A 22,323-nucleotide genomic window follows, 5' to 3' on the forward strand; every position below is an offset into this window, starting at 1 on the left:
ATGGATCAAAATATTCATTTTCGAAATGGGGTGTACTCAGTTATGCCGAGCACTGTATGCAGGCAAAACAAGCAAAAAAAGACTGTGCACAAACTTTTGCCTATATACATTTCTTCTTTGACTCTTAAATTACCAGCAGCTATTGTCTTAGATTTTATGAATCAACAAATAACACAAATCTTTTATTTTTGCAAAACACTACTAAAGAATACTATTAATCTACTAAAGAAAAAAAGTTACATGCATAAACAGATTACTTTAGAGTGAGTAAATAAACAGCAGTTTTCAACAACAGAAAACAACTGCACACTGCAAAAAAAGTGCTTTTCTTACTCAGAGTTGCCTTTTTCTGGTCGAAATATCTAAAAAAAAATTTAAATCAAGAAGTATTTTCTAGACAAGCAAAAAATATTGTCTAGTTTTAAGAAATAATATGTTACAATTAAGTGAGTTTTCCTTAAAGCAAGCAAAATAATAATAAAATAATAAAAATACGGGATACGTTTTAATTGAAAATAGATGGTAAAATAAAATAAAAATTTGATTATTAAAAACAAATGCTTATACAGGAATTAATTAATTATGCGAGAAATTAAAACGTGTTCATTTGTTATTCATTGTATTTAAATATTGATCAAAGTTTTTCTGAAGAGCAGTAAATCTCTAATTTTGATACACTGTTTTTGTTGATAACAAAGGTCCAATCCACAGATCTGTAATAAAACCATTAGCTTACTTTCGGGACTGTTGATGCTCATTTAAGCCAACATTATTACTGTTTAAAATAAAACACTCCAGGACGGACATTTTTACATTGCCTATTTTAAGTGTATTTGTCTGTTTAAAAACACCCCCAAATCCTAAAGTTTCCGCTTTTGCTCCTCTTCAAATCATGTGTACCAAAGCTGATCAGGGAACAGTGTCTTTATCACTACGCACCACGTCTGTCAGTCAGCACTGATTCTTGACTGATTCAGAGATTGCATAGGAAGGGTGACGGTCGATGCATAGCTTTAATAGAAATGAAGTGATGGCGGGCGTTTTTATATTCATTTCAACAGGCTTTCAAGCCAAAACAAAGCGAAAGCATAATTCTCTTGAACAGCTCTTGCAATTATATCACATTTGATATCGAATCTTTGATGCTATATTTTCACTTTTCATAAAAGATAAAAAATACGAGAGAAATATGGAAGACTACTTAAACAGGATGATAGTTAGATAGAATGGTAAAATACAGGAGAATCCTGGCGAAAACAGAAGGGTTGAGGTATGCAATGGGGTAAGCAAAATAATACTTATTTTGGTTTGACAAGAATATTTTGGCAGATTATTTAGCTTGTTTTAAGGATCTTGAATTGGAGCATAGTTCCATCTAGCTGTTGTTGATTTTCAAAAGATGGCCTATTTTAAGTGTATGGTCTTAATTTAGAGCAGTCTGACCTTTATTCAGGCAGATTTGATGATTGCACAACATAAAAATACTTTGGGCAATTACTTTCCTCCTGATTTGAAAATGTTGGTCTCTTATTAAGTTTGTCACATGCAGTTGTTCAATATAAACTGCTGTGTTATTGAATTTGGTGTGAATAACAGTAGCATTGTTATCTTTTTGTTTGTTCCCAGAGCTTAACAGTGTGGACCTGAAAGGCTGCGGCAGCGATAACAGTCTGAACAGCAATGCCAGCCTACCTAGCGTGCAATGCCATAGACGGCACACTGAACGGCGCGTTGCATCGTGGGCCGTCTGCTTTGAGCGCCTGCTACAGGATCCCGTCGGTGTCCGATATTTCTCGGTATGTCAGAGCAGTCTACATCACCTATTTGCACAGTAGCTGTGCTGTAACAGAATCAGCAATCAATATTGACTGAGGATACAAGTCAAGCATTTTAGCTGAAATCCTAAGAATTCAGATATATTCAGATAAGTGGCAATGGCTCTGCAAGGTTGCATGAGGAACTCGCTGAATTCAAGGTTTCAAACAAAACCACCAGGAAGTGTTTGGAAAGGATTTTGCTTATCTGTAAAGCAAAGAATGTGAAGAGAAGTTGGTTTAGCTAGTGAGTTTCAGTGAGTGTTTTTCTTTTCAATGAAAGACAGCATGTGTGAAGGACAATTTTAATGTCTATGTTTTCCAGATTAAATATTTAATCCTTTTTTCCTTCATTCCACAGGAGTTTCTAAAGAAGGAGTTTAGCGAGGAGAATATTTTATTTTGGCAAGCTTGTGAATATTTCAGCCATGTACCTGAAACAGACAAGAAACAGGTATAAAGTCTTCATATTTATAAAAAATAAGTCAAAATTATTAGCTCTTCCGTGATTATTATTTTTTTTATATATTTCCGAAATTATGTTTAGCAGAGCAAAGAATTTGTCACAGTATTTCCAATAATATTTTTTCTTCTGGATAAAGTCGTATTTGTTTTATTTTGGCAGTTTAAAATTTTTATAAAATCATCTTAAAGACAATATTTTTAGCCCACTTGAGCATTTTTTGGATTGTCTACAAAAAAACCATAGTTATTCAATAATTTGTCTAATTACCCCATCCTGCCTAGTTAACCTAATTAACCTAGTTAACTTTAAGCTGAATACTAGTAACTTGAAAAATATCTACAAAATATTTTGAACTGTCATCATGGCAAAGATAAAATAAATCCGTTTTTTAAGTTGTTATTGAAACTATTATGTTTAGAAATGTGTTGAACACTTTTTTCCGTTAAACAGATAGTGGGGGAAAAATATACAGGGGGACTAATAATTCAGGAGGGCTAGTAATTCTGGCTTTAACTATATATTGAATTGTTGAAAACGTTTATTTTACTGCATTTTCTGTCAAATAATTTGCACCAAGTCAAAATGGCATTGGTCAAAGCAGGAATGAATGAATGAATGAATGAATGAAGAATGAATGAATGAATGAATTGCTTTATTTGTTAATACTTTATTTATAGTATTTTTTAAATAAATTTGCACAAAATAAAAAAAAAAAACAGTCAACAACAAAAACAACAAGTATACAAACAAATATCCCCAACACTAATTTCCCTTTTGAGGCTTTGACAGAAGAGAAACATAGCTAACAGTCCGCAGACATCAAGCGTCACACAAATGCACAGCAAATGTACGTGCAGGGTGCATACACAACTCCAATACAGTAATAACAAATAAATTAAATTAAAATGTAAAAAGGAAAATACGAACGATATATACGATACACATAAAAAGCGAACCATTGAATGAATTGCTTCTTGCAATTGTTTATTGGTTTATTGGCAATTGTTTATTGGTAATTGGTTTATAGGTCAGCTTCATTCAGAAATCAGTTCTAAGGTTATATAAATATTTTTGTCCCAATTAGTCCACAACAAATCCTTTAATTTGTTGCTATCATATGATTAATTACGATTAATCGCATTCAATATAAAAGTTTGTATTTATATAATATATGCATGTGTACGTACAAATACAAACATACATAGAATACAAAATATTTACCAAATAGATATCAATATTAGATATATAATTTATAATAAACAAAATATGATATATAATAAATACATACTCAAATATATGTATACATGTGTGCATATTCCAGCCTGATCTCACGAGTGAACATAAGTATTTTACGTTTTGTCAGTTTAGTGGCTAATTTGTGTGAATTTGTATGAGTTCAGTCGTACAAAAATGTATGATTTTAAAAAGAAGGCGTGGCACCCAACCCCACCCCTTAACCGGACTGTCATTAGGTGATTAGCAATCATACTAAATTGTACGAATGAGATCGTATGAATTCATTCGAATTAGTCGAATTCATTCACCACTAAATCAAAAAGTTATGAATTGCCGTGATATCGTGTTGGCATAGTCACTGTCACGATCACCAGCGATCTAACTACCATAAATCGCTGAAGAACATTCACATTCACACGAACTACAATCCTGCCTCAAAATGAACTACAGGTCCAGTCATGCAACACACACATACACCTGCTCCAAGTCACCACTGATTACACTCTCACAGCTGAAGCTGCTCACGGACTGATTCATGGGCTATAAAAAAGACAGCACACACACATACATTGTTGCTGAGTTTTGTTATACTGTAGTGAACATGACGACGCATTTTCCCTTGCCTTCCGTGTTTAGACTTTGCTTTGTTTTGTTTATGTTGTATGCTGCCTGCCTTTTTGACCATCTGCCTGTTGTTTCGACTACGACTCTGGATTGCCCATACACCTCTGTTTGTTCCTGTATTGACCACTGCTTTCCTGACCATTCTGTTTAATAAAACCTGCAAAAGGATCCTCACTCACATTGGATGTCACATTACAGTCCCATTGTACAGATATATTATGCAAAATATAATTTTATTTATGATGCGATTAATCACGATTAAACGTTTTGACAGCACTACTTTTAATTTAACAGAACATAAAATAGTATTACAAATTTAAGCATAAAGCAAAGAGAAATTATTGTGAAATTTATTTAAAAAAACAACATGAATTAAACGTCAAGACCAAACGAATCTATTGAATTTGTCATTTTAAACAAACTCACGTTTCTCTCGTTTATAGCACCAATCCAAATGCGTGTGCGCTTTGTGCTTGTTTGATGTTAATTGCAATTTGCAAGTCTCTTTAAATAAATGACAGCGTCAGATTATCAAAAATGCTATTTGTATTCCTGAAAATACAATCTTTAATGACTTTTAATCATATTCACTGTTTATTAGAATATTTTTTTTCCTCCATAGCAGTCCATTCAGGGACCATGAATAGACCTTTTGTGTGGCCAGGATGAAACAAACAAAGTTTTTCATTTGGTGTTTGATTGTGACCTTGTACCGTTTGTCCTCCAGCTGTCCCAGAGGGCCAGAGAGATCTACAACAGCTTCCTGTCTAGTAAAGCTACCACACCCGTCAACATTGATAGTCAAGCTCAGCTGGCTGACGACATCCTCAACGCACCGAGGCCAGACATGTTTAAAGAGCAACAGCTTCAGGTAAGACAGGAAACGCTTAGTCAGGATGTTTATTGAAACCCTCAGGTTACAACACTGTCCGGACGACTATTAATGAAGCTTGAAAATTTCCCAGTGTTTATGTCAGGCGTGTGGGCATCAGGACCATTCTAAAGATTTTGAAATTGTTGATTAATTTCCCAGTCAATAAGGAATAACTGAGTGATTATTTACAACTTGGGTGTGCATTATTGTCCAATAATTAAATAGACCAGAGTCAGTTATTCCACTTATGATTAAAGATACTATGATCATACTATGATTAAAGATATTGTTGTATTTTCAGTCACACTTTACAATAAGGTTTCATTAGTTATTGGTAGTTAATGTATTTACTTGCATGAACTAAGCATGAACAATACTTTCACAGCATTTATTAATCATAGTTCAACATTTACTAATGCATTATTAAAATACTGCTCACACTTTATTTTGATGGTCCGTCCACTGAATTTAAGTTACATTGCATCTACATGCCATCTAATTCTCATTAGATTATGAGTAGACTGTAAGGTTGGGGTTAGTGTAAATTGGGGTTGGGGTTAGTGTAAGTTGACATGTACTTGCAAAGATTGTTATAGTCAGTTAAATGTCTGCTGAAGGAGCAGTATCAGCAGATATTAAGCAGACAGTCTACTAATACTAATAAATGGACCGTCAAAATAAAGTGTTACCAAAATACTTCTTCATGCTTGTTAACAGTTTATGCACTGTGAGTTAATATGAACTTACAATGAACAACTTTATTTCCATTAACTAACACTAACGTTTATGTTAAGCATGAACAAACACTGTAATAGATGTATTGCGCATGTTAGGAAATGCAGTAACTAATACAATCTTATTGTAAAGTGTTACCGTACTTTCGTCTTGAGACAGCTCCTCTGTGTAGGTCTTGTTTCTTATGCATCTAAGTGTTTTGATTTGATTTAACACAGGTCATGGTCTTTCTGGAATATTGTGTTGAGGTTTTCAAAGGTCTATTCCAGACATTGAAAGTCAGGGATTTTTGTATATTTTTGTCCAAGTCATGTAATATCAGGGTAATATTTGCTATTTTAAATTATACTTCCCATTCATCAAAATCTATTTTTTACTCTATCCCATTCATCAAAATGTATTTTATTCTATAAAAATGTAAGTCTAAGGAATTGGACAAGTAAGCAAAAAAATAAAAACATGGCTATTACTCAAAAAACGAATGCTGTTTTTTAATATAATAGGCATGTTAATAAAAGCTTTTTATATTTTTCCACTTACATTTCCAGTGCCTTGGACTTGATTTTGTTGTTTATCTTTATGAATCCCTTATCCAAACCTTACCCTTACCCCTGGAGCACTTTTTGTTTGGTTTTGGATTAATCTATTTAATTCTATATTGTCAATTTCTGCAAAATAGTTTTTTAATCACATTGTTTCACATGTTTTGCCTATTGTTATGGTTATTTTTTTACTGAAACAAAATTTTTTCCCATTTCAACAGGAAATCAAATACAATCACCAGGCTTTTCCTTGTTAAAGTACTTGTCTGCTCAGTGCTGAAACAATCCGTTCTAGATTTTGCAAGAAAATCTTCTGCCTAAAGTTGCTGATTTAGTGTTTTTTCCCCAATATTTGCTCCATTTCCTGTATTTTTTTTTTTTTTTGCAATGAAAAAATACACACATTTTTTATACACAAAATATACAAAACTTGTATTGAAAATACACAAAAACTAAAAAAAAACTATTTTTTAGTTCTCCATTACATTTTTGACCATAAGAAGCATTAGTCTCTATAATTTATATTAAATCAACACTGAGAGAAACAAAGAGAGAAAGTTACCTCTTAAATTTCTAATTTTAGCAATCGATACAATGAAGGTCTTGTTCAAATAGTCTTTGGCTGAAGGTGCATTGTGAAAATGTCACAAGACACATCCAAATCAGGTCACATACCTAAAGAGAAGTCCAGCACCATGCAGTGTCTATCCCGCACTGTATGAGCACTTTCTACATGCAAATTTAATGTTATTTTATATAAAACAATGCAAATGGCATGTAAGGAAACTGAACAGTGCTCTGGCAAGTCAAAATCTGCAGGAAATCTGCTGCTTTTATTGCAAGCTTCTGTAAATTTTGTCCCATTTGCTTGTTTTTGTGTTAAATTCAGTTATTGCAGAATCGCAAAACTCTCAACACAACAGCTGACTTTTTCTTAATCTTTATAGGCGATGAAAAGCCAGCTTTCAAAGTAAAAGTCAGCTTTATTGCCAATTCAACCACATGTACAGGACAAATAGAGAATCGAAATTATGTTACTCTCAGACCCCAGGTGCCTAACATATAATATTAATACAAAAGGTAGAGTTTTAAGAAAGAATTTACAATAAATACAATTATACATAAAATGTCATCTACAAATATACATAAAATGTAGTCTAAAGTATAAAAAAGAATAAAAATTTGTAAACAATACAATACACTGACATTAAGTGCATAAAATAAGTTGAAACAACACAATTCTTTAGTTTTTTGCGGAGATTAAAATTGTTTTATGTTCAATCCTGTTACATTTCTAAAAACAACTTAATCGATTTTTGTTGGTACAACAGGAATTGTGTGGAACACAGCGCAAATTTTGAACACTGTATGCATTTATCTGAAAATAATTGCTCACCTTAATCTAAAATTGTATTCAGCCAAGCAAAATCAAACATAGAACAACAACATATTGTAGAATAATTAGATGTTTTCATTGACTTTATTTTTCCTGCCAGAATTAAAAATATGCCCAGTGTTATTTTTAAAATTACTGGATGTGTCTGAGGCATTACAACAATGACGCTGTCTTGGAGAGCTGCAGGCAAGATGCAAATAATCAAGTGATTTGATTTTAGCTCTTTGACGTCGTAAGATCATGAATGTAGCATCCTGTAAAGTCCAACCTCATGATATCTATGAGGAAACCTGCAGGCGAGCTTTGTGTACGAGGCGGCAGAGAACACGCTCTTATAAAGTGTCTTTTTAGACCGAGGATCACGTAGCATTTAGAGGCTCCTGTCTGGCTGTCACCTCTTTATCTGGGATAAATCACAAACTCACAGAAACATGATACTCACTCATGTTTTACTGCGTCACTTTCTTCCCTTTTTAGATTTCCCGATTTAAAAAAGAAACAAGTATGATCCTGCAAAAAATTGTAAGATTTCGGTAGGATTTTGTAAGAGTAATCTTTTAGATAATTAAGTATTATAATAATTATTTCACTAAATAATTTTCCTTCGACTTAGTCCCTTTATGTATCAGGGGTAACCACAGCGAGATGAACCGCCAACTTATCCAACCTATGTTTTACGCAGCAGATGCCCTTACAGCTGCAACCCAGAACTGGGAAACACTCATACGCACTCTGGGAAACCAGAGCACCTGGAGGAAAACCATGCCAACACAGGGAGAACATGCAAACTCCACACAGAAATGCCAACTGAGCCAACCGGGGATCGAACCTGCGACTTTCTTGCTGTGATGTGACAGTGCTAACCACTGAGCCACTGCGCCACCATATATTATATTCTTATGTTTCCCTGTACTGGGTTGCGGCTGGAATCTGCTGCATAAAACATATGCTGGAATAGTTGGTGGTTCATTCCGCTGTGGCCACCACTGATAAATTAGAGACTAAGTCTAAAGAAAATCGATGAATTAATCAATAAATTATTATATTATTATGATTAATTGTTAATAATTAATTAATTTCTGTATTGTCAAACCCAGGGCTTAATTTGTACCATAACAAGCTGAATCTGGCACCTCTGAAATCTGATTAAGGCACCTCATTTTACAGATCCCCCTCTTCACACTCACGCCCGCACTGCCTGCTCTTCATTTTCCCTACCCTCTTCACTATCGTCTACGACACTCCCCTGCACCCCAACCCCCCACCCCCCTCTTCACTTTCATCCGCGGGATCCATTACCCCGATCTCTACCGGGACCTCGTAATTTACAAATTAAGCACTGGCCAAAACTATGAATACAGCTGTCAGGGTGGCATGATCCTTCAGAACCTACACTTGGTCTTATTATAAATTTAACAAAAAGTTTGAGCATTATTTGAATAGAGTTAAAACCAGCAGCTTTTATTTGTGTGTCTGTGTGGGTGTGTGTATATAAATGACCATATGCATGCATACATACATAAATACATGTAGTGTCACAAAAAATGTTTTGAATTAAAAATAAAAGATGTACTTAAATGTTTTATTTTTTGGAAATTTGTCAATGTACAGTTGAAGTCAGAATTATTAGACCCCGTTTATTTTTTCCTCCCAATTTCTGTTTAACGGAGAGATTTTTTCAACACATTTCTAAACATAATCGTTTTAATAACTCATTTCTAATAACTGATTTATTTTATCTTATATTTATTTTTCTTATAAATATTTTACTACATATTTTTCAAGACACTTCTATACAGCTTAAAGTGACATTTAAAGGCTTAACTAGGTTCATTAGGTTAACTAGGCAGGTTAGGGTAATTAGGCAAGTTATTGTATAATGATGGTTTGTTCTGAACACTATCGGAAAAAAAGCTTAAAGGGGCAAATAATTTTGACCTTAAAATGTTTTTTAAAAAATTAAAAGCTGTTTTTATTCTAGCAGAAATAAAAAAATAAGACTTTCTCCAGAAGAAAAAATATTATCAGACAAACTGTGAACATTTCTTTGCTCTGTTAAACATCATTTGGGAAATATTTAAAAAAGAAAAAGCTAATAACAGACTGCAACTGTAATTGTATGGGAAAAGATACTCTTAGTAACCGCTTTATATTCTATTCCAGGAAGAAAAGGAATCAGTAATAAAACTGAATTTGAGTTTATTCAAATATATCATTTCAAATCGTAATTTCAGAGGAACTGAGAAATTTCAAAACACTGTAAAATAAAATTATATGACAGAAGTCATTACCACAGTGTTACTTCAGGTTTCAATTATTTATTTTTATTTTTTATGAGTTGTTTTTATGTTTGATTATCTACATTTTCTTCTGGAGAAAGTCTTACTTGTTTTATTTCGGCTAGAATAAAAGCAGTTTTTATTTTTAATTTTTAAAATTATTAGCATCTTTAAGCTAATTTTTTTCGATAATCTACAGAACAAACCAGCGTTATACAATAACTTGCCTAATTACCCTAACCTGCCTAGTTAACCTTATTAACCTAGTTAAGCCTTTAAATGTCCCTTTAAGCTGTATAGAAGTGTCTTGAAAAATATCTAGTCAAATATGATCAATATCAAATGTTATTAGAAATGAGTTATTAAAGCTATTATGTTTAGAAATGTGTTGAAAAAATCTTCTCTCCGTTAAACAGAAATTGAGGAAAAATATAAACAGTGGGGTTGATAATTCTGGGGGGTTAATAATTCTGATTGCAACTGTAGTATGTATTTATCTAGTATATTATCTAGATTTTCTAGGATAGTAGAAAAGTTCATTTGGTTTAACTAAAAACTTTAAGGCAGTTTTTTTTACATTGTACTGTATGTATACATGCATATTTTTAATGCAAGTGTATGTTTAGCTGACCCACATTGCTTGTCATCAGCATACATTTTTATGTATGGATGCTGGTTCCAACATGACAAGCTTATGCCCTCACCAATTTACTCAAACCAGCAAAACCAGAAATGCTATTCAAGCTGAACAAGCATAAAAAATTAGGTTATGCTGGGCCACTGTGAAAATCGGTGCTGGTCCTGGTTTCACAGTACCGTTGTTCATTTTTCCATCAACAGATCTTCAACCTGATGAAGTTTGACAGTTACACACGCTTCCTAAAGTCTTACCTGTATCAGGAATGTATGCTTGCAGAGGTGGAGGGCCGTCCTCTTCCAGACCCCTACCAGGTGCCCAGTAGCCCCACATCCAAACATAGCACAGGTTCCGACCGCTCCAACCTCTCTACACCTAAAAAGGTAACACACACACACACACCCACGGTGCTGTTTACTTTTTGTCCTGTGCCCTTCATTAGAATGATGACGGTTTGTTTGCAGTTGACTCACTGACTTCCCTTGAAGCATAATTACAAACACAAACAATCTATGAAGCACATCAAAGGAAGATAGATACACACAATTATCTCTCGCTGCTTTATATATATCCATAACTAATTATCTATTATCTATAATTCATGGATTTATGACCTTTTTAAAGGGCACCTATGGTAAAAAATCTACTTTTCAAGTTGTTTGGACAGACATATGTACATGTGTGGTGTAAAGACCGTCATATTGGGGTGATATAAGCACACCCAGTGCTTTTTTTTTCAATATAACAACATAAAAAACGGTGGACCAATTGGAGCGGTTTTCAGACCAACTGCAACTTTACGTAGGAGTGCGGCCCCCCCCGCCCACCAATATTGATTGACAGGCGCGTCATCATATCCTCAGTTTGTTGATTCACGTCTGCCATTTTCAGCGTGAGTCGAAGTGATATCACTAAAGGAACACCCTTGCTCTATTTTTAGATGCAAGGCTCATTGGGCTCAACACAAGATTAATATTCTCCACATTATCGCTCTAATCGGAATTATTGGTTGTATCTTTAGGTAGGTTTTCAAACATGTGTACTTCTCATTGAGTCTACCTTATACTTTAGCCGTTTGCATTTCTCGCGATCCCATAAGCTCCCTGTGATCTTAACTAGCATGCGTTTTAGAATTCAAAAATGCGTGGCGCGACGATTCGGGACACTTCATGTTTCTGCCGCGCCACAGAGAGTGTCTGGTGTGCCGTGTCGCAGCTTCGAGCGGCGCATCCGGTGCCTCAGTCAAAGTTAATTCAGTGTGCGTGGTTATTAGTTTCTGTGTGCAAGCTCGACACTTGAAACTAGCACACAGTTGGCTGTAAAACTGTACAAAGACACAAATGATTTTGTACTCTCTGCTTGGTCTGTGTCCGAGTCGTACATGTATGACTGATTGCTGAACCACTCACCCCTTCTCCTTCTTTGAGTCTTCCTGTCAGACTCTGTTGCAAACGCAGAGCGGGTGAGCTCATGGCCCCGCCCCCTTGTTACGTTGGCGGGAAGCTGAAACTAATTTACATGTGAAGCAACACACCCATAAATCAGCGAACTGTGAAAATATGACACTTTTTAACACGTTATAATAAAAAAATCTGAATTGTGTTTTGAACTGAACCTAAACTGAACACTCAGAAGAACCATAATATTAATATTAAATCATAAAAAAGAGGTAAACTATGTGCCCTTTAACACTTTAGGAAGGAAGATTTAACCAATGTATTTGATTATTCGGCTGAAATTTCTCTCTTTACTTCTTTTTTTGGGATCGGTGCAAGTTGTAATGGCTTCACAATTAAAGATGTTGAATTGTAATTATCTACATCTTGAGGTCTGCGATTAAAGCCATTCTGTTCTTGTTTAAAAAAAAAAATGAGTGTCTAGTCATCATAGAAGCTTTTGAAGAGATGAGACGGTCATTTCAGGTAACATCCCACAATGCCTTCCAGTCAGATCTCATTTGACGCAGTAAATTCCTGATCATTTATTGACCCATTTTAACTCTCAGAGCTGCATATAAATGGTTCATTCATTGCACATTAGAAAGAGAGATTTCCGTATTGTCTTTATCCTGGAACTTGTGTACTTTGTTTTCGACTATGGTAATAATTTACCATTTTTTTTAAAGGTGCAGGACGACAAGAAGAGCAAATCGGGAAGGTCACTGAATGAAGACAGCAGAGATGAACATGGCGATAAAAAAAAAAGTATTTTCTTCTCCTGGTCCAGAAATAGAAGTTTTGGAAAAGGATCTAAAAAGAGAGACCTCGCTGATTACAGTGAGTAGATCTGCAGTTCAACTTCTTTTAAAGATTTATATTTGGCATTTTTGCCTTTATTGTGATAGGACGCATGTAGAAAATGAGCCAGGATGAGGAACTTTGGATGCCCGAAAAGCCATGATGCAACATATCAGTGCACTGCTCACAAGGCTGTCACAGCCGACTGCAATTTACCTTTACTTTGTTTCTTTGCATTAACCATGAACTTTAATAGTTTATAAACTTGTTATATTTTTCATGGATGGATTGTTTTGCTTCTGTGCTTATCATCTGCTTAAAGAGAAAGTTCACCAAAAGATGAAATTTTGTCCTCATTTACTCACTCTCTTAAGTGGATCCTAACCTTTATGACTTTATTTTTTCTGATAAACACAAAAGATGACATTTTAAAGCATGTAGGAAGCCGGTAGCCATTGAATACCATAGTAGGACAAAAAAAAAAATGAGCTACTATGAAAATCAGCTATCGGATTCTAACATTCTTCAAAATAATTTTTGTGTGTTAAACAGGAAAATATTTCCTCCAGTTTCCCTGCATTTTCTTGTTTGTTGGTTATAAATGCGATTTGTCTTTCAACACAGGCTTTACAGGTAGTAACGGAAGGAGAGAATCACAGGGGTCTTTGTCGTCTGGTGCGAGTTTGGAACTTGCCACTTCTGGTTCAGGAAAAAATGAGGTGGGTCAAGAGTCTAACTCCAGTGGATGTTTATCTGTGTGGTATAGGATTTTCTCATACTTACTAAATAGAACCATATATTGTAAACTGTTTAAAATGATGACATTATCATAAAAAATGTTAACCAGTGTGTTAGGATTTTATTTTAATTGTGACTGTTAGGTGGCGTGCAGTTTATATTGTAGCTGTTTGTGCTACAAATGTAAAATGTGTGCAAAAAAGATCAAAATGTCTTGAACAAACATATTGTCTCCTAAAAGAACCAGTTGTTCAAAATCTTAGTTTCATTTTTGTGACTTATCTAAATACACTCACCGGCCACTTTATTAGGTACTTACTAGTACTAGGTTGGACCCTCTTTTGCCTTCAGAACTGCCTTAATCCTTCTTGGAATAAATTCAACAAGGTACTGAAAATATTCCTTAAGAGATTTTGGTCCATATTAGCATGATAGCATCACTGCAGATTTGTCAGCTGCACATCCATGATGTGAATTTCCCATTCCACCACATTGAGATATGGTGGCTGTGGAGGCCATTTGAGTACAGTGAACTCATTGTCATGTTAAAGAAATCAGTCTGAGATGATTCATGCTTTATGACATGGTGCGTTATCCTGCTGGAAGTAGGCATCAGAAGATGGGTACACTGTGGTCATAAAGGGATGGACATGGTCAACAACAATACTCAGTTAGGCTGTGGCACTGATGCGATCCTCAATTGGTACTAATGGACCCAAAGTGTGCCAAGAAAATATCCCTTTACACTATTAAACCACCACCACCTGCCTGAACCGTTGATACAAGGCAGGATAGATCTATACTTTCATCTTGTTGATGCCAAATTCTGACCCTACCATCCGAATGTCGCAGCAGAAATCAAAACTCATCAGACCAGGCACCGTTTTTCCAATCTTCTATTGTCCAATTTTGGTGAGCCAGTGCGAATTGTAGCCTCGGTTTCTAGTTCTTAGCTGACAAGAGTGGCACCCGGTGTGGTCTTCTGCTGCTGTAGCCCATCTGCCTCAAGGTTCGACGTGTCGTGCATTCAGAGATGCTAGTCTGCATACCTCAGTTGTAACGAGTGGTTAATTGAGTAACTGTTGCCTTTCAATCAGCTCAAACCAGTCTGGCCATTCTCCTCTGACCTCTGCCATCAGCAAGGCTTTAGTGCCCACAGAACTGCTACTCACTGGATATTTCCTCTTTTTTGGACCATTAAAACCTAGAGATAGTTGTGCGTGAAAATCCCAGTAGATCAGCAGTTTCTGAAATATTCAGACCAGCCCGTCTGGCACCAACAGCCATGCCATGTTCAAAGTCACTTAAATCACCTTTCCTACCCATTCTGATGCTCGGTTTAAACTGCAGCAGATCATGTTGACCATGTCTACATGCCTAAAGGCATTGAGTTGCTGCCAAGTTATCGGCTGATTAGAAATTTGCGTTAACGAGCAGTTGGACCTAATAAAGTGGCCGGTGAGTGTATATTAAGGAATTTGTATAATGCCAGATAATGGACTTTATTGGACAAACAATATTTTCTACAAACTCTCAAATACTTTACACTACATTTACATTTTGCAGACGCATTTTTCAAAGCAACTTACAATTGAGGAGGCATTCAACAATTTAACAAGAGGCAGTACACACAAGTACTAGTTATACATAATAACTGTTAGTGCTCAGAGAATTAGATGCTGGAGTATAAGCGAGTGTTTTTTTTTTTTTTTTAAAGAAGAGTGAAGAGTTTTTCTACAGGTGGTTTGTCAAGCCCACTCAACTTTGTGTGTAAGAAGAGATGAGAGGGTGAGTTTTCTACAGGTGGTTTGTCGAGTCCTCTCACCTGTGTGAGGCACACTCAGTTTGAGGTTGTCGTGTGTTGAGGAGGGTGAAAGAAAAAGAGGTCCTGCTTTTGTTCAGAGTGGTTCAACTTTAGTTGCTGTGTGTTGTTAAAATCCATTATATTTACTGTCTATTACTTGGTTTTAGATCTGACTGATAGATCTGATTGGCCATTGCATTCATAAGTTCAACTTTAGGATGGACAAGAATAAAGTGTCTAATTATGAGTATTATTTCAGTCATTTTTTGTTGTTATTTTATTAGTGTTGTTCATTCCCACTGTCCCCAGGGTGAGGTGTCGCGTAACTCCATGTCGGTGTCTGAGCGTGCTGTGCGTCACTGTAACATTAACCTACCGGATGGCTCATGCTGCTCAGTACCCATCAGGCCCGGCGTCTCCATCAGAGAGGTGCTCTTAGGCTTGTGTGAGAAACTAGGCATTAATCTGGCTGCTGTGGACCTGTTCCTAGTGGGAGGAGAAAAGGTAACATTAAAGTGCAGTTCTGCTCACCATAGCACCCTATTCTATATAACTATATTAGAATAATCACATTTTTATCATAATAATCAGTTATTAATTTTTTGATTAATATTTAGTTGTTGGTCTTGCGTTTGTTCAGTTGTGTGTGCATGCATTTTGCTTCGAATGTGCATGTGTGCTCATCAGCATTATTAGATCCTACAATGCTGTAAAAGACTATAATAGCATGCATTGTCCTTGTGTAAAGCCTTTAGTGTTGGACCAGGACTGCATGACACTGTGCTCCAGGGATCTGCGGCTGGAGAAACGTACGCTATTCCGGTACACACCTGTTTATCTGTTTTTATCCCTGCCTATTGATTCATTCATCCATTCATCTATCATTTATATCTGTTTTGATATATTCAAGTTTTTTTTTACACGTCACAAACCTAACTTAAGTCATCAATTATCAAACATTTATCAAGATTTAACTTCCATCTCTCTCCCTCATAGACTGGATCTGGTGCCTATAAATCGTTCTGTTGGACTGAAAGCAAAACCCACTAAGCCGGTTACAGAAGTGCTGAGACCAGTGGTGGCCAAATATGGTTTGAACTTAGGAGACCTTGTGGCCACAATAGTGAGTCAAACATTTGCATTTCATAAATAAATAACATTTTAATGCATTTATTCTTCTTTTTGGTTAGACTTTAGAAAATTATAATAAGTATAGACTTGGCAGAATCCTCATCCATGTTATTTTTGTCATTTACACATGCTGCTCTCTAATTAGATCCTGCAACTTGTAATAATACATTCAGAGCTGAACTGATTCATCATAGTGTACAGAGTTCTCCTCAATTACATATTGCCTGTTTTATGTTAAGAAGCACGTTGGGGGCTCAGGTTACACAGCGCATGTAATATATGTCCATCATTTTGCCTGTTTAGCTGGTTTTATGGCCCATTTCCACTGATTGGTACGGTATGGTACAGGTCAGTACGGGTCACCTTTACCAGGCTTGTGTTTCCATTGCCTATAGGGTACCAAGGGTATATAACTGCAGATCAATGACAGTGCGAAATAGCCTACTGTAAATAAATAAATAAATAAATAAATGCAACATATATGAACACATGCAGCCCCTTACAGTCTCCGATATGTTACCAATTACAGATAAACTACACAGCATAGTTTGTCCTTATTTGGGTTCAAAAACAACAAACAGCATACAACCTACAGTCAGTGAAAACCTCTTATCTGTATCTTTAATCTTCACCAACACATGTAACCTCTGTTAGAGAGTAATTTCATCATTCCGAGTTCATAATTGTCCAAAAGGTGATGATAATAGTTAAACATGGCCGTTTGGTCATGGTTTAGGTTGGTGAAAGAATCCTTTGCTCCTTTGTTTTTTCGCGTTTGTCTGTTTCTGAAAAGATCGATGTCAGAAACACTTCAATAATCACACACACGTTATTATCATCAGCTCCAGAAGTTTGGTATTTCAAATATATATTTGCCCACACTCCCTGGAGAAAGTGAAACTGCTCGCACTTTTAGACGGCCTTTTTAAACAAAACAGTACACGGCAGATTTTGTTCTTCTTGGCTTTGTGGCTGTACATTAAGACATCGACAAGGTTTGTTTGAGCTCGGGTCGACCATGGCTCGTTATTATATGCATATAGTATTACGATGTAATGTCTCGACTGTGTTTTTAAAATGGCGATTTCTTTGTTTTCATTCTCCTGCTTGTGTATGCACTGGTGACCTTTCTCTGTAAACCAATAGCATTTAGCTGCGTGTCTAGCTCCGCCTTTTGTTACCCTTTTGTCGTGCTAGGTACCCTTTGCAAAACATACCCAAAAAGTGGTACAGTACAGTTTGCTTTTAGGTACCTTTTGACAGTGGAAATGGCCATAAAAGTGCACCCTACCAAACCAAACTATGCCATACCACTCAGTGGAAACGAACCTTTAGAGAAGTAAATTAGTGATGATGGAGGACACTTGACTGTTATACTGTAACATGAACTATGTGCCCTGCGATTTTAGCTAATGAATATAAATTACATATGTTTTGTTTGGGCAGAGTGGAGAGAAAGAGCCGCTGGATCTTGGGCTTCCTATATCTAATCTAGATGGCCTGAGGGTGGTTCTTGAAGCAGGTGACCACGTTTCTGGGAAAGGCAAGAGGTTCACATACACACAGTACAGACATCATTCACAACATCTAATCTGATTGTTTGATTATGCTTTGTGTGAACCAGTAACATGCAAGCCAAACAATTATCTTTCCAAATAATACATTAATTAAGTGATTAAGATTTTAGAATGTTTTTTAAAGATTTTAGAATCTTTTAGGTGCATTTGGAAATAGAAGTACATTTTTGGTAATAAAACAGTTGAGTTAAGCTTGGATTAGATGTAATGTTTTCAGTCACTTAAGTGAAGGATAACTGTAAATGAAACCCATATTCTGACAGTAAAATGGGTTGTGAATACATTAGCATGTTGTTTTTAATGTTGCCAACCTGCTATAAAACTTAAACAGGGTGAGATAACTCTTTCCCTCTCTAAACAGATAAACAAAAGCTGGTCTCATCGAAAAGTCACGGTCCACCTCTGTCTACACGAAGCCAATCTGCCACAGTAAGAGCTCGATCTCTGAGATCAAACACTTCCATCTGCTCCTCCTCTCTTTCTGTATGTTTTTGGCGTGCGTGTGGGGAGTCTGTGCATGGCTGGCTCCCCTATTCTTTCCTCCAATCTGAAGGCTGTGTGTGTCTGTGCATTTCTGGGCCTTTGAATGATCTAACACAATTTCTTGAATCACAGCAACCCACTTCCCTTTCCTTCAACACACCACACCGTTGTGAGGGGATAGTAGCTTCTGTCCACCAAGTGTTTTTTGGTTCAATAATCCCTCCCTTCTGTAATTATCTGGCCTTACTGATAGCTGTGTGATATGTTGAGAGAAATGGTGGAAAGACATGAGAGACTGAAGCGTGGATGTTCACCGATGTTGGATGTTGTGGTGGCATGTTGTGCTGGTGGTGGTTTTTTCGCGGTGAGGTGCTGTGCTGTATGGAGATTGATTTTAGTGTGCCTGCACAAGTAGAGTATGTAAACTAGTTTTAGCGATAGCGACTAGAGGCCCACTTCGTGCCCCAATGAGGCCCCTGTAGTTTTAGCCTGGCTCCCAAGAGAAAGCCTTGTACTGGAGGCGGCTCTCGTCCACGCACCCTTAATGTGCCCCATTCTCATTGTCGCTACCCAGGGGGAGGACAAAGCGGCAGGAAAGGCTTCGGCTGTGAAAACCAGGGCCCAGGTGGAAAAGCGAAAACAGAAAAAGCTTAATATAGATGAAGCTGAAGGTAAAACAAAAACTATACCCCTTTCTTGAATAATCTGTCTTTCTTTTAAGAAAAGCGCTCACACTAATTCTTACCCAGTCTCTCTAGCAACACTGGCTGATTTAGCTAAAGCTAACACAAGCACACTTTGAACTGTTGCCTATGTCTTGCAAGAATGCTTTCTATCTCATGCCCACTGTAAAGTGTCAGATGTGTGTCACGTTTCAGCACATGAAAATGTTTAAACGTGTGTGTGTTATTCGAGCAGAATTCTTCGAGCTCATATCCAAAGCACAGAGCAACAGAGCTGACGACCAGCGGGGTTTGCTGAACAAATCAGACCTTGTCCTGCCCGACTTCCTGCGCCTTGACACGGAAGCAGACGCCAACAACCTTAGCTCCACACCCGTCTCCCACAAGACTCGACCCCGATCCAAGGAGAACGGCTCTGCCCTTAGTGCCAGTCACCAGACGCAGAGCTTAGATTCAGCGGTGGAGGGCAAAGCACCCAGACGAGCCCTAATGCCTCCCAACAGTGCCCTCAGAAACACATCCGGCAGAATTCCGCCACCATTCAGTTCCTCGCTCTCCCCAATCCCACATTCGCAAATGGGGGGCTCGTCTGGGATCACAGACTGGAGGAGTGACGGAGGGGTCCAGGCACTGGAGGAAGAGGAGAGCGGCATGGACCTGACTTTTGTCGCCGAAGGCGACATCACAAGCCCTAACAGCTCTCTCCTTCACCAGTCCCCCATTCCTCTCCCTCCTTCCCCAGAGCGATCGCACCTCCTGAAGGAGGGCACTTGCCAGGACAGCTGGGCTCGATCAGGTACCTCTCCTGTGTGAAGCAACTACGCTTGCATGTGATATCCTCATCTCTCTCTGGTCCCTCCTGAAGATGTGTGATTACTGAGTGCTGTGGATTTGCTGTGGTCCTCACTGTAAGCCCTCTGCCAAACTCTGGCAAAAGCAGCTCCTTCCCATGTACATTTGACACCCTTTAAGCACTTTAACGAAGTATCGAAAAAGAGACTTCTGTACCTACAATGCATATGATGGGTTATTTTTTTCCCTGAAAGTATTTTAAAACTAGCCACACAGAATCTTGACAATCATTAACTTCCATCGCTTTTATCCTCTGAGAGAAACAATAGAATTATTGTAGCAGTTTGACTGATTTGAGGTCAGTAGTGAACTGAAGAGAACTTATTCGTTTTCTGCATATCTCTACCCTCTGGCTGATCACATGACGGCCTTAACAGGAGCCACAACTGACTGAAATAAACATGTGATAAATCTTTTTAGACACTAAATATAAACTACATACCAGACATGGAGTGTTTGAGGTGACAAGCACCGCCATTTACGCATGAATATATTTATCTGTTCAAATGACGTGGATACACATATGGATAAAACATACACAAGCACAATCTGTTTTAGTACGACAGAGGCCTCGTCTTACCTCTCTTTGGTGACCAGTAGCGTGCCTTCCATCAACCTGTCCATCGAACCTAAATACTGACGAAGAGTCTTCGGTAACTCCTCATGACTTCACATTTCTGTATTTTAAACCGAGACCTCAAAGATCACTTCTGTTTTCTTTATCCGATCGTAGTCTTACGAAAATGCAATTCAACAATGTTTAGCTACGCTCATGCTAATGGTATCACCATGACATTACTTCCAATTGTTTTGGAGCTACATTTTCACATATGTATTCGAGAATTGTAATCCTAAGAAAGGATTAATTTATCCCAGATGAAACTTCAGTGTATGTTCCTCAATGGCAAAATACTTAATGTGTACATAGTTTCTGTTACAGTTGAGTTGAGCTGCCAGCATTGTTGAATTGCCCTCCATTCTGTTCATTCTGACACTGAAATCATGTTCAGTTTTCTGTAGCAGTCTTTTTTTAGACGACCGTTATCTTTGCTCCAACTGATGTTTCTCCAAACATGTAAATAGAGTTAAATAAATGTTAAAGGGGAGATCTCTCTCCCTTCCTATCATTGTTTGTGTTCCTTTTCTGATCTCTTTCCAATATCTGTGTTCAGTTCCTATGATCTGCATGCTGCCAACTACACACTTTTGATTATTCACTTATGCAGAATTTTAAATGCAGCTCAAGTGTGCAGTGAATTTGATGTGCTATATATGATGTGGGCTTAAAGTGTTATATCTCCCAAATATAATAATTACATAATCAATTACTCACCCATATGTCATTCCAATCCGTTGAGACCTTTGTCCATCTTCAGAATACAAATTAACAAATTTTATATGAAATCCCAGAGCTCCCTCATCCTCCATAATAGTGCTGAGATGTGTAAAGTCTAGAAAAGGAACCAAAAACATTGTCAAAACATTCCATGTGACTTCAGTGGTTCAACTGTAATTATAAGAAGCTCCAAGAACATTTTGTGCACCTAAAAAATGAAATCAAAATGACCGGCTTGTTCATATATGTCTTCCGCCACATATCAGGGTGCCCATTTACTAAGAGCAATATGACGCTCTAATGGCAAAAGGTAAATGTGCACCCTGACATCATGACAAGGAAGAAAAGATGAACATGAAGCTGCTGTTTTTGTGCACAAATCTTTTCTTTGAGCTTTGTATGATTACAGTTGAAACACTAAAGTCACAGGTAATTTTCAGACAATGTTTTTGGATCCTATTTCAGTCTTTGAACGTCTCTGGACCACTGCTGTCTATGGAGGATAAAGGAGCGGATTTCATCTTAAATGACTAAAGTTGTGTTCTGAATATAAATGAAGGCCTCATTGTATTTGATTGACATGAGGGTGACTAATCAATAACATAATTTTGGGTGAACTATCCCTTTAAAGCAGCTGCAAGTCCATTACCGTTTAAATTGTGCTTACTGTATTTATTTAGCCATGTATCATCAGTTAATGGAAACACTTTTATTTCACTGTTCTTTAATCAACATTTAGAAATAATCGTAAAGGTTTTGCGCAAATCTCTAATGGAAACCCTAATGGTTTTCTTTTTCAGGTCAAAATGAATAATCATATAACTATGATTGAAGAAGTAAAGTTAATTATTTTATCTTACAGCAAGAAACTTCACTAAT

General features: G+C 36.8%; 1 protein-coding gene across 4 annotated transcripts in view; it reads left to right on the forward strand.

Moving 5' to 3' along the window:
• The window catches only part of rgs12b (regulator of G protein signaling 12b), a 95,273-nt gene that overhangs the window by 61,746 nt on the left and 11,204 nt on the right, over positions 1 to 22,323 (forward strand). The window contains exons 6-18 of one of the 4 annotated variants that reach the window (XM_056456907.1): positions 1,627 to 1,796; positions 2,176 to 2,268; positions 4,868 to 5,011; positions 10,807 to 10,986; positions 12,729 to 12,879; positions 13,465 to 13,559; positions 15,692 to 15,886; positions 16,131 to 16,204; positions 16,379 to 16,505; positions 17,960 to 18,056; positions 18,452 to 18,519; positions 19,148 to 19,244; positions 19,492 to 20,052. In XM_056456907.1, coding sequence (XP_056312882.1) covers positions 1,627 to 1,796; positions 2,176 to 2,268; positions 4,868 to 5,011; positions 10,807 to 10,986; positions 12,729 to 12,879; positions 13,465 to 13,559; positions 15,692 to 15,886; positions 16,131 to 16,204; positions 16,379 to 16,505; positions 17,960 to 18,056; positions 18,452 to 18,519; positions 19,148 to 19,244; positions 19,492 to 20,052 — 2,052 coding nt within the window. Of the gene's footprint in view, positions 1 to 1,626; positions 1,797 to 2,175; positions 2,269 to 4,867; positions 5,012 to 10,806; positions 10,987 to 12,728; positions 12,880 to 13,464; positions 13,560 to 15,691; positions 15,887 to 16,130; positions 16,205 to 16,378; positions 16,506 to 17,959; positions 18,064 to 18,451; positions 18,520 to 19,147; positions 19,245 to 19,491; positions 21,236 to 22,323 lie in introns of those variants that run through there. The other 3 variants (XM_056456886.1, XM_056456892.1, XM_056456899.1) reach the window with 3 other exon arrangements.

Source organism: Danio aesculapii, chromosome 1 (genome assembly GCF_903798145.1).
Source record: "Danio aesculapii chromosome 1, fDanAes4.1, whole genome shotgun sequence".
In the NCBI taxonomy this organism is placed as follows: Eukaryota; Metazoa; Chordata; class Actinopteri; order Cypriniformes; family Danionidae; genus Danio; species Danio aesculapii.